Consider the following 12,737-nt stretch of genomic DNA (forward strand, 5'->3'; position numbering starts at 1 on the left):
ACGGTTATGAATATATGCAGTTATCATCATACCAGTATATAAGACCATACCCTGCTGAATGACAGCCTCTCTTGTGCTTTCCTACAAGAAAAAAAATAATTAAAAATCACAGTCCCCAAAGGGTTTGGAATGGAAGTGAACCTCTGCAAATGAGCTATATCAAACTACTGCTTAGAGGTAGGGTATGAAGTAAAGATATACAAAATTAACTGCATTCCTATGTTCCGCAAAGGTTCAGTGTAAATCACATGTAAGGTGATGCCTTGATGATGTCCTCACATCATTTTGTGAGGTGATGTCCTCACAAAACAAGGACTGGGAGACTCTACATTTTTCCTATTACTGACAATAATATTTTCTAAATGCATGCCACATTCCTGAGCTGCTTTCTCCGCTGACAGCTTTAAGGTTTGCAGTTCCTAAATAAACAGCATCTATGAGAAAAGGCTTATGACCAAATTCCACCAGCCACAAAAGGTGAGATTCATCTGAACAAATAAAGATGTCCACACCTCAACTAGCCATTCTGGTCCCTCTTGGAGAAAGATGACATTTCTAGGGTGATTCATCTCAATCTAAAACAGGTTTCTACAGTTGGCTAGATGAAATAAACCATTTCTAGGGTGATTCATCTCAATCTAAAATAGATTCCCAGAGTTGGTTAGATGAAATACAGTCCAAGAGTGCCTACCTCTTTTCAGCAACTAGATAAAGACCAAAATACCTAGCTCTGGCTTGGGTATCTACTCTGCAGACATCTGAATATGAGTGAGATGAATCCCACCCAAAGTGGCTATAGAACTATTATGTAATTCTTGAAAGACAATATCCACAGACAGCATCTATTTGTGCCACGTGCAGTAAATCGATTCACAAGACAATCTTTCAAAATTACTGCCTTAATTGTGCTCTGTCACCTCAAGACCCACTTGAAAGTTTAGCTTTTCTTACTAAATTTATTCCTCAGAGGCTTTCCTATAATATTAGAACTAAAATACTGTTTTGAATTTTTAGAATCATCAAAAGGAACTTTACAAGAAACATATAAGTAGTCCAAAAACCTGCAGAAAAATACAAGTAATGTAGGTATCAATAAATTAATTAAAAAGCTACCTGTCAGCCATCATTTACTCAGTCAAAAAAAAAAAATCATCTATATCCATACATCAGGATAATACAGTAAAAAGTGCTTGATATGAAATGTTAATCTATAAGGACATTTATAAAACTTAGGAGTTGCACTCTTCATAGCCTGTGAATAAATGTACGTACCAGACTTGGAGAAATGTCATAGCTCTACAGCTGTTCAAGTTAGCAATGTGTTAACAAAGACACAACCTTTCTAAGAATAAGAAGGCACTTTCAATCCACCTTCCTATTTTGAAAAATTTTCTGGCAGAAGAAGCAGCAGCTTTGAATTGAAATGTCTAAAACCACTGAAGCCACAGACTATCAAAATGTGTATTTTCCAGATGTAGTTCCTGGCATGCACAAAAACCTTTAGTTAGAAATTCAAGCTTAGAAATTCAAGTTTAAAGAAGTCAAAATTGTGTTAGAAGTCACTGTACTTAAAGCAGCACATAAGGGTTCTTTAGTCTAACTAGATGAGTTATTAAATTTAAATCTACTCAGAAAAGCTATCAGGCTATGGCTACAGTGGTAAATACAATGGCATTAACAGCCCTTGGTCAGTAGAGTAGCAGCTGGTACAGAAGCCCCTGTTTCTAGTTTGTAAGTAGTACAGGGAGCTTACACTAAATTACATTTAGTCTGGTCCACTGAGCCAAAAATCCTTACAATGCATGTGTTTTAAAGCATGACTGAGAACAAACTACTGGTTCAGTCCCTCATGTTTGGAGTTGAGTTTATTTCGTGTTGCCCTGGCATAACACTAACCTTGCTACAATAAAATCCTAGTTTAATTTCTTCTGAAATTAGTCCAGCTCATTTATACCGAAAGTGCTCTGCAAACCAAAACAATAAACAGTGAGGATGACTGGGGATTCAGTTCAAACCGATGCTATTGCTCTGAACCAAAATGCTAATGTGCAAACAGCCTCCCAGTACTGACTGGATTGCAGGGTCTCACTCTACAGATTGTAGGGGTGCAGTCATACAAAGAACCAAAGATACATGTACACACACAAGCAATCTAAATTTTCTACTGAGCTACTACTCAAGATGGTTTGGATTTTTAAGTTTTGTCACAATGGAAATGCCTTTTTTTTTTTTTCCCAAAGGTTTATCTTTGATTATCTAAGGAATTACAGATATACCCATCTACACATGCAGCACACACAGAAGATAGCTATTGAGTCAAATAACTTCAAGTAACTCTATGCCATGTAAACTGCTTTAATTTACTATGGAATTATTTTTCTAAAATTATTTTAATCAGTTCCAACTGCAGATATTCACTAAAGAATAAGAAAACTATGCCTATATCTGACATACATACAACACTGTTACGAGGAAGAAACTCACAGGTACTGTGATAGGTATCACTTTACAGGTCCTGCAGCTCTGAACACCTATAAAGCAAAGAACCACATTTTCTAAATACGACTGAGAATTGCATTAAAAATTTATTTTGTTATTTTTGAGCATTAAAATAGGCTATGAAGAGCATCTCTAGACTAAGTACAGCAACTCTGGCATTCAGATCATAGCCCACAGTCTCTCTCCTTTAAAGTTGGGGCAACAATTTTCATTGAAGTTAAGTTGTGAAAATAAGTAGAAATGCACTGTTTAAAATAAGGTGAGTTTTTCCAAAAATTTATAAGCATGCATAATGCAGGAGCAATACACAGACCTCAGTAACTAAGCCATCTTATGAACAACACTACACAGAGAATAAACTCTTATAGGTTAACTTAAGAATGTTGGCTTTGGTTTTAATATCAAAACATTAAAGGAAAAATGGTAATATTATGAATTACAGAAATCTAAATCAAACATTAACACAGGCAACTGATTACTTTCTGCATCTATTTTTACTTATTTTCACCACTCAGAAGACAAGTAGACAAGAATTACAACTTGCCAATTAAATGACACATTTACTTAAAATTGAGTTCAAACACTAAATATTCAGCCAAACCCATTAATATATTAAAAAATATGATGGTAACAAGCAAATCAAAAGACACTATACAGCCCTTGAAAGGCTACCCTGCTTTCCCAGTCACTATGAGGCTCAAACCAGGTCACTGATAAAAACTGAGTCTTTTTTACCACAGTTCATTACCAGGAAAAAAACCAACAAAACAACGAAGACCAACCAGACAAAAACCAGCTCTCCAGAGCTCATTGTGGACCTATTCCATCGAAGTTAGACATTTTTCTACTAAAAAGAAAAAAGAAAAAAAATCAGGAAAAAACTTTTTTTTTCCAAAAAACGGAACAGGAATAAACTTGAGTAAAAAAAATAAAACAGGAAGTGGGGTTTAATAAAACATGAAAGCCTACTTTTCATTGCTTTCCCAAATTTATTTGTAAACTGAGGTGTCCGCACATTTGGAGTTTTCTTTATTTTGATTATTTTCTCTCCTTACTGTACGTGCACGATGGAGAAACAATGAACCCTTGTTTTGAGTACAATTTACCATACCAGACTGCAAAGACTACAAAACCCCCACTCTTGTTTTCAAACACTAGATTACTTGCTACAAAATTATACCGCTATTTAAACAATCAAACAGCAGAGACAGAAAAATTCCAATTATCCTTAGATAACCAGGACACCCCATATACATTAGAACACATATAACCCAACTAACTGACCTTTAGAAAACAACTAGCAAACCCAGAAGAACGGGAGCTAACTAAACAGAACCGCAACGATGGGTTAGAAGAGATCTGCTCACTTCTGTTGCAAAATACTTCTTTCTCCTCGGAGAGAGAAAGCAATGTATTCAATTCAACACATTAAGAGCAGAAACAGCTGCTGGTGATTTACAACGAGCCTTGTTTCGCCACCAGAAACTTATGATTAAGAACAAGGAAGGGATATAAAACCTCGGTCACCATATACAAGCGTGGGTATGCACACGCAAACAACCCACAATCACTGTACCTAAAACACTAAATGATGCTTACCTACAAAAAAAAAAAACCCAAAACAAACAAACAACAAACCAAACAAAATTCATACTAGCGTCTTAAGAACACATAGACCGGCTAAGTGTATATCAGAAACTGGAAACTGCATACTAAGTTAAAAAAAAAAAAAAACAACAAACCAAAACAAGACCATTTGCAGCCCACATCCCATCAGTAAGCTGACACACCTACAGCAGTAATAAACCGAAACGCAGAGTGAACATTACACCGCGGGTTTCTCGGCAGGTACACAACCTAACGCCGCTGCATTCCCCCTGGGGTACTTTTACTGAACTTCAACGGGAGAAAAGAGTTCAGAATGCTCAGGTCACACCAGGGGCAGGCGTGCACTAACCCACCCACCCCCCCCAAATGGCCACAGCGCTATTTGGAACGTGACCAGACCGTGTGAGTGCCCTCACGGAAAGGCTGTGCCCAGCGGACGGCCCAATACCACCCGCACACGGCCACCCCTGGCACCCACCTCACCGCAGCGGGCACGAAGGGCTCTCTCGTGCCACATCACGGAGGCGGACAGACAGACAGACAGAGGCAAACACACACTCCTCCAACACACACACAGACACACACACACACCCACAGCCGTTACGGTGTGGCGGGGGTCACCCACTCACCCGCCGTCTGCCTTACCGCGGCCCCCCACCCACCTTCAGCAGCTCGCCGCTCCTCCTCGGCCCCCTCAGCGCTTCCCGCTCCTGCCTCGGCCATGGCGGGCGGGCCCGTGCCCCGCTCCACAGCGCCCCCGGCACCGGCGGCATGCAGGAGGTGAAGTGAGGTGAGGTGAGGAGAGGAGGAACAGCCCGTCCCACCGGCCCGGGGGAGGGCTCACAGCCGACCCAACAGCCGCCCCCCTTCCTTGGCGCCGTCCCAGCAGCGCCGCCATCCCACCGGCCGCTTCTCGCGAGAGTTCGGGACGCCGGTGAGCAGGGAGAGGCCGAGTGTCCAAGGGCCGCGGGCCAGGGGTGTGGGGGTCGGCGCGGAGCCGTCCCAGCCGAGCGCCCCTGGGGTTGGGGTCCTGCCCGCATTCCCGGGCAGAGGAAAGGGAAAAGGGGGTGAAGGCTGGTGCCGCCTGCACCCATCTAGAGCTATGAGACCCGCCGGGGTGGTCATGGCTATTGGGCAGGCCACACTGCGCCAGGGCAGACGTGTTGGGTAATGGCCTCTCACAGCTCCCGTCTGGTGTACTGGGGAGCCGGGGGGGTGTGGGCCACGTCTGAGCTTGGCGGGATGGGGGGAGAATCCCGAAGTCTTGTTCCCTTGGCATGTGGACTCGTTAGATTTTCAGGGTGCTGTACAGAGGATGCCTTGTGTGAAGAAAAATCAAGCTAATTTTGGTTGGGAGATGGCTCTGGGTCATCTGGTCCAGTGTGTGGTCAAAGCAGGGCAGAGAATAGTTAAACACACCAGTAAAATGTAGCCTGAAGATTTTTACTAGTATGTATGTATTTTTACTAGTCTATTAAAGTGTTAATAAACCTGTATTACACTAGATATGGAGCTGTAGCTAAGTTTTTTACCAGGAGTGCACTTCTGAAGTGAATTGCCTATCATCATCATCGTGCTGTGATTCACATCTTGGGGTAGTGTGTGCAAAGTGTGTTCCTTTTGTCATGAAGACCTCAAGATGCACTTGGGTAGGAAATAATTGTGCTGATAAAAGGCATTCAGTCCACAAGACCCCGCTAGAGTGAGTCTGAAATGAGAATGGTAAAACATATACAGTGGACATCAGGACCTCAGCAATGTTTGCTCCACTTGGCAGAACAGCTCTGACTGTCCTGCTGTGCTTGTAAATGTTGATGTAGCCTCTGCCTGCTCAGTTACAGATGTGGGTGTGGCGGAATAGGCTATTGCCTAAGGCTCACACATCTGTACCTGTGCCATCTTCATGGGCTGCACGTGTGCCTGTTTCTACCTGTTGAGCTGGGGTATGAGGGAAGTTGTTTGTACAGTGCAGCTGGTGTCACCTGCCAGTAAAGCTGGATCCACAGGACTGATGTGAAGGAAGCTATTTCTGCAGGTGTATTCTACAATTGGCTTTCAGAGCCTCTGTTGTCAGTAGTAAGGGTTCCTTTGGAACTAACAAAAGAAGGTATAATACTTGCAAAGTGTATTACATTCTTTCATCATCTACTGTAATTTGTTAAATTATATATCTTTGAGCTGCAGTCAAGTGATTATATTTTTGCTAGTCTGGAGGCACAATAAAATTACTTGTAATATAAAAAGTAAAACTTCCTTTCCTAAAAGTAAAAAAAGAAGTGCAGCTAAAAAAAAATACAAAAAGAAGCAGGAACATTATTTAGATAAGTGCTATCATCAGTGACTACATTATTCTGACAGGGACTATATGGATACGAATGCCAGGTATCAATCCAGGTCAAAGGAGGTTTCAAGCATGCAAAGGGTTAAGACAAACCAATGGGTTATAAAACTGCTCTTGCAGGCAGAAATTGCTTGAAAGATAGTTTTCTCAAAAGCTGTTTTCTTCAAAAGGATAGTCACGTGCAACAGAACAATGATTCTGGACCTGTAGAAACAGTGAGGAGACTGTTGTAGATATTTATAAGCACCTCACCACCCAGAGTAAGATTACAGGACATTATGATTATTTATAAAATTACAAAATATTTTTTTATTGTTGACTCTTTTACGAAAACAAAGCTTCCCCCCCCCCCCCCTTTAAAGTAAAGGAAATTTTGAAGTCCTGCTGAAGATTCATGAAGCTCAAGGGCAGCCTTTGCTGCAGTGACCATGAAACTAGGAGTTCAAGATCCCTGGGACAGAGAGAAGGGGACACAGGAAGCTCCCTAGCCTGGACTTCAGTAGAGCAGACTTTTGTTTCTTCAGGAACCTGCCAGGTAGATAAAGCCCTGAAGGGCAAAGGAGCCCATGAATTCTGGTCAGTATTGAAGGATCATCTCCTCCAGTCCCATGAGCAATGCATCCCAACAAAGAGGAAGTCAGGCAAAACTACCAGGAATCCTGCAGGGATGAACAAGGAGGTCCTGGATAAACTCAAAACACAAAAAAGAAGCTTTCAGAGGATGGGAGCAAGGACAGCTGGCCTGGGAGGAGTACAGAGAAATGGTGTGAGCATCCAGGGATCAGGCTAGAAAACCTAAAGCCCAGGTACAATTCAATCTGTACAGAGACATCACAGGCTGTGATGGGAGCTGTCAGTGTGTGCCTGCAGCCCAGAAAGCCAACCACAACCTGGGCTGCATCAAAAGAAGCATGATAGGGTAAGGGGTAATGGTTTCAAACTGGAAGTTTAGACATTAGGAAGAAATTCTTTGCTATGAGAGTTGTGAGACACTGGAACAGGTTGTGCAGGAATGCCCCCTCCCTGGAAGTGTTGAAGACCAGGCAGGATGGGGCTTTGAGCAACCTGATCTAGTGGGAGGTGTCCCTGCCCATGCAGGGGGATTGAGACTAGATGAGCTTTAATGTTCCTTCCAACCCAAACTGGTCTATGATTCTATGAATCTTACTATAGCTTGATATACCTGGCCAAAAACCTGGTATGTGTAGAAGAGCTGTTTCTGTGTGCTTTGTGTAGGAAAGTTAGCATTTTATCTTGGAAAAGTTAATACCTTGAAACAGAACTTCCATCAAATCTTTGCTTTCTACTTTCATCATCTCATCTAAGACAGCACTTCCATGTTGTCTTTATTTTAATTATGCATAAACATCTATGTCTGCCAAAACACTCTTTACAGCTAGCTGAAAGGAAGTTCTAGCAAGTTGGGTGTGGGTCTCTTTGTGGATATTGGTCTCTTTTACAAGAGATGTAATAGTATTACTACAACATTCTCGATGCATGCTTTTTTGTAAACTAGGTTTTCTCCTTTGCAAATCCAACTTTTAATCTCAGAATTTTATGTTACACGTAATCCCACAGTTACTATTATATAAATTCCACCATCCTGGGTTCAGTTGATCTTAAAGAATATTTATTGGAGAAAATCAATTACAAACCTCTTCTGTCTTAAATGAAATAAGAAGCCACATGAAGAGCTAAAAAACAGGAGTTAGGCAGTGTTGCCATCTTTGAAAAAATCACTGTCATTGATGCACATTTGTTTTATTCATGTAGTACTACTGAGATTGAAAAAAAAAAATTGAAGAATTTGGTCATAAGAAGCTTAAATGTCATGTTTGGCCCTGGTGAAATGCTCTCATGCCCAGGTTTTGAAGCTAGGAGCTCCCTCCTCCAGGTTTTCATTATCAGTGGACTCCAAAATGATACGGAGATGTCAGATGACTGTGTCAACCAAATTGCCTGGAGGTTCAAAATACAATTGTTTTGTTGTTGGTTTTTATTTTGTTTGCTTGGTTTTTTTAACTGACTACTAGACACAAAGCTAATGTACCTTATTCACATTGTTTTTATTATTTTTAATGGAATAATAGAAATACTTGTAATTCAATAAGTGCAGATTTTTTTGTCACTTTATATGTCTAAGTCAGAAAATGAGATCAATCCCTTAGAAATATTTCTGCCTCTCATGTTTCCTTCTGTACAGTTCTCATCTATGGTCAATGTCACATTTCCTGGCGTTCAGGCAGTTCTTATAAAATTTATGCACTGGCAATTCATTAGCACAGATCTTAAACATAATTTATTATACTTGTTTCTTAATCAAAGGTGGTGATTTGAACATTTCATATATGACAGTAGCATATGGTTAGCCTTGAGTCTTGGCAGATTAGGATCCCAGTTTATGTAAGGCATGGATTTTGACTAGGCCACACTTGATATTTTTGCCCCGTTTTTAGGTGAGCACTTTCTCCTGAGTAGCTTTTAGCTATAAAATAGAGAACAGAATGCTTTATGTAAGCAACAGATAGCCTCTTCTTTCCAAACAACTTATACAACAACTTGCTAGAAGGGTAAAAACAACAATCAAACCTCAGAGCAGTTAAATAATAGCCTGAGACTGAGCAGTTAAAAGAAAGAAAGATGTATTATTACTCCCTTTTCTGAGAATGATTAATTACATCAAGAACATAGCATGTCATAGCTATTACAGAGGACAAGAAGAGCATCCAGTCAGCATTTCTCCTAAAATATCATCCTCAAGTGGGTGTGAATTTGCTTGTGCATTTGCTGGGGGCAAGCTAGCTTTTTTTTTTAAACCAGAAAAAATTCTGGTTTAGTATGTGCCTTGTCCTTGAAGGTCATGGGATTACCTTTAAGGGCACCACAAGCAACGTCTTCATTTTTCTTCAAATTCTCTGTCTATGCCTTAGTAAAATCTGCTATAATTTTAAAAGCAGTTCTTCCCAAACCAGAGAATCTTTTGCTTCAAAACTTATGTAAATACCGTAATAATACTGGAATCAGCCAATAACAAAAATAAACTCTTTCAAGTTATTTCCACTCAATAGATGGTGCAGAAGCCATTTGAAGATGCAAAAAAAAACCCCACAAAAGAATCCAGGCTTTGCCAGCAACAGACCCTGCTATGCTGCCTCAACACATTGAGTGAAATTGTACAGGTTATATGATGCAGAACATCAGATTGCATTGTGATGGCAATATAGTCTGGACTTAAAGACTGATGAATCAAGTTTAATTTGAGAACAGGTGTCCAAATCCTACTTGTTCTCCCTTTCTAGTCTCAGTATTGGAGCCAGTAGGATGATAAATGTACTTTGTGGTTTTCTAACAAAATCAAAACAAATACAAAAAAGATTAGCATTTTCTGAAGTGTCTGCATTATTTTGGGGTTCTGGCTGGTGAGGTTTGTGCCCACCAACTAATTCACTTGCTTGCAAATGTCTTACCTAGGCATCTCTCAATTTGATGGTGTCACTTTTGATTTAAAAACAAAATCAGCTTCAGTTTTTAAATAGCCTTTTATTTGTTGGCATAATCTGGTATTTTCTGAATGCTTACCAAGATTCTAATATCTAATGTTTCTGAAAAACAGTATTGCTTTACAAACCTCTACACAAGAATAAATAATGCTGCTTAAGGGGCCTGTTGAAATGAAAAGCAATTGAAGTGTGTTCACGGTGCACATGTGGTAGCTCCCAAGCTTAGCCCTGCCTCTCCAGGATCAGTGAGATCCCTCACAGAGCCTTTTCTGATGTGGCTAAATAAGAGCAAAATCAGCTGTGGGGCAGCAAAGACAAAACACCTTCTCTTGGTGACACACAGCCAACCTGGGAACCTCCAGGCTGCAACTGTCTCATCCATCTTGTCTGCAAAGGTCCTGACAATGCATTACATCACTCTCTGAAAGTTTTCTCCTTGATTAAAGCAGGCTTGTCACCCACAGTACAGATTCTTGATCTTTTCAAGTGTTAACAGCCTCATATGAAACAGCTGGTACAGGAACAATGCCAAAATACAGGCATATAAACCACCTTCAATCTGTGTCACTAAGCTGAGGCAGAATTAATTGAAAAGAAACCAAACTACTATTGCACAGAGTGGGCCCATAAGTATGTCTAATGTTACTCAGCAGAACTGTGCCCACTGAATGCATCACATTCATTGTTCACTGCCTATGAACTTCACAGATCAAGAATTCATGCCCATCTGTCTGCTTCCTAGACAGTGCAAAAACCCATACTGGGGACCAGTCTGGGTCAAATCCCACAGTGGTATATTATGCTATTTCCAAAAAATGCATTTAAATAAAATGTACCCTGCAAGTTTGTCACCTTTGTGCTTGAAGCCTCAAGGCATCTTCTTACAGGCTGCTTTACAACAAATTGCAATCTGTACATAGTGAAATCTTGTTGTCTCATTTGTAGCAAACATAAAGGCATGGCATCAGCAAACAGCTTGCTTCTGAGACCATCCTTGTTCACTGCTTCCTTGTGCTTTAGATAGGGATCTTTTGATGATGTCAGTGGGAGCTGGATGAAACCTCACAGGCAGCCAGCTGCACTGAAAATCCTGAGATGTGTTTAGTTGACCAGTGATTCACTCCATGATCAAAAAGTCATTGAAGTTTTCATCTGATCATTCATCATTACTAAATAGATATATTGAAGTAAGAATTAGTCTCTGTAGGGAAACTGAGTATCCAAGACTAGCAGAGCTATTGCAGATTTGGAGTCCTAACACTAGAGAGATGTGTTCCACTCAGAGCTCCTGTTTTGAGGCTCAAAGCATTGCAGATGGCTGTGTGTGGCCCAGGGGAGCATCTTGGCACCTGCTTCCCGTTGGAGGTGCCTTACCTTCATGTCCAGCCTGAACATCCACACCAAAGGGCAAATTCTGCCTATATCCCTAGAAGGAAACAAGGTATTACACAGAATTGATGCGTATGAGACACTTGCTAGCTGTAGCTGCCATCTCTTTTTGAAAATGTGGAGCAGGGGCTGTGGCTGTTTTTACACAACAGCATCAAGGTCACAGCACTTTGCCGATGAGCTGCTCATTCAATGTCATTTATCTTTGTGGGCAGGAAATGTAGAGGCCAGGGAAAAGATTTTGTCTTTGGAGAGGTTAGGATGGGCCAGCATACCTAAAAGGGAAGAACTTAGCAATGGAAAAGGTGGGCCGCCTGGGGACAGCACATACAGAGAGAAACAGCAGCAGATGGTGGCCCACTAGAAACAGATTAAAGCAGCTGGTACAGAAAAAAAATGTGGCATCAAAGGTCGATTCAAATCAGAAACAAACTGTTCCTAGCAGGGCTCCGACTTGATTGGGAAATGAGAAACCTGGGTTTATTTCCCTCCTCAGCATGAGAAAGTTCAAGCCCAAATGCCCCATTTCCGCAGAGAACAGCAACCTCTGTGCTATCATATAACCTGGAGAGAGGCAGTGGAAGGAGTAGAAGGCAGTGAAATGAACTCCCTCACCACATCCAAAGATTCATTTCCCCTTAAACCCACTGTACAAGCATTCCTGTGTAATGAGGTGGACAAATCCCAATGCCATTACCACTAACACAGTGTATGCTCATTAACTTGCCCTTCTCCAGCATTGAACTCTTCCAACAAGTAATTTACTTGCTTTCTCTCCAAGGGTGACATTTTTTAGGCAGCACAGCACTCCACGCAGCAATGCTAAACCCAGGGTGGCTGACAGGCTGCAGCCTGCTGCAATGTACATTTAAAACTCATTTTCACCTTTTGAAGTCCAGCAATAGGGTAGGCATTTTAGAATGTCTCTGTTATTTCTAATTTACATACATAACAAATATAATTACCTCAAAGAAGTACATGAAGCACTTCCTGAACTACAAATTCATCCTTATCTAAGTCCAGGGCTGGGAACCTCTATTGTCATAAAATAGATTGGGTTGGAAGGGACTGTAAAGATCATTTAGTTCCAACCCTGCTGCTATGGGGCAGGGACACCTCCCACTAGAGCAGGTTGCTCAAAGCCCCATCCAGCCTGGCCTTGAACACTTTCCCAGCCATCACTCCCAACAGCAAGACAGACAGATGGTTTATAAATATTCCTCCCTTCTCCTTCCATAGGAAGACTGTCAGAAAAGACATTTTATTGTCCAAAGCATATTTGTTTTGCTTATGTACACGGCACATTTTGTACAAGAGTAAAGAGATGGAAAATGCACAACAGATATTTGCTGCTTGTTTTATAAATACTAAACTATACTAAAACTACTAAACTATACTTA

The 12,737-nt window shown here is 41.0% G+C and overlaps 1 protein-coding gene across 1 annotated transcript in view; it reads right to left on the reverse strand.

Annotated features, from left to right (window-relative positions):
* The window catches only part of ARNTL2 (aryl hydrocarbon receptor nuclear translocator like 2), a 39,607-nt gene extending 34,597 nt beyond the window's left edge, over nucleotides 1-5,010 (reverse strand). Inside the window, exon 1 of the mRNA XM_030463891.1 lies at nucleotides 4,770-5,010. Within this exon, the coding sequence (XP_030319751.1) occupies nucleotides 4,770-4,830 (61 nt within the window). The 5' untranslated portion in view covers nucleotides 4,831-5,010. The remainder of the gene's footprint in view (nucleotides 1-4,769) is intronic.
* Between the last annotated feature and the right edge of the window lie 7,727 nt (nucleotides 5,011-12,737).

This window comes from Calypte anna, chromosome 1 (assembly GCF_003957555.1).
Source record: "Calypte anna isolate BGI_N300 chromosome 1, bCalAnn1_v1.p, whole genome shotgun sequence".
Classification (NCBI taxonomy): Eukaryota; Metazoa; Chordata; class Aves; order Apodiformes; family Trochilidae; genus Calypte; species Calypte anna.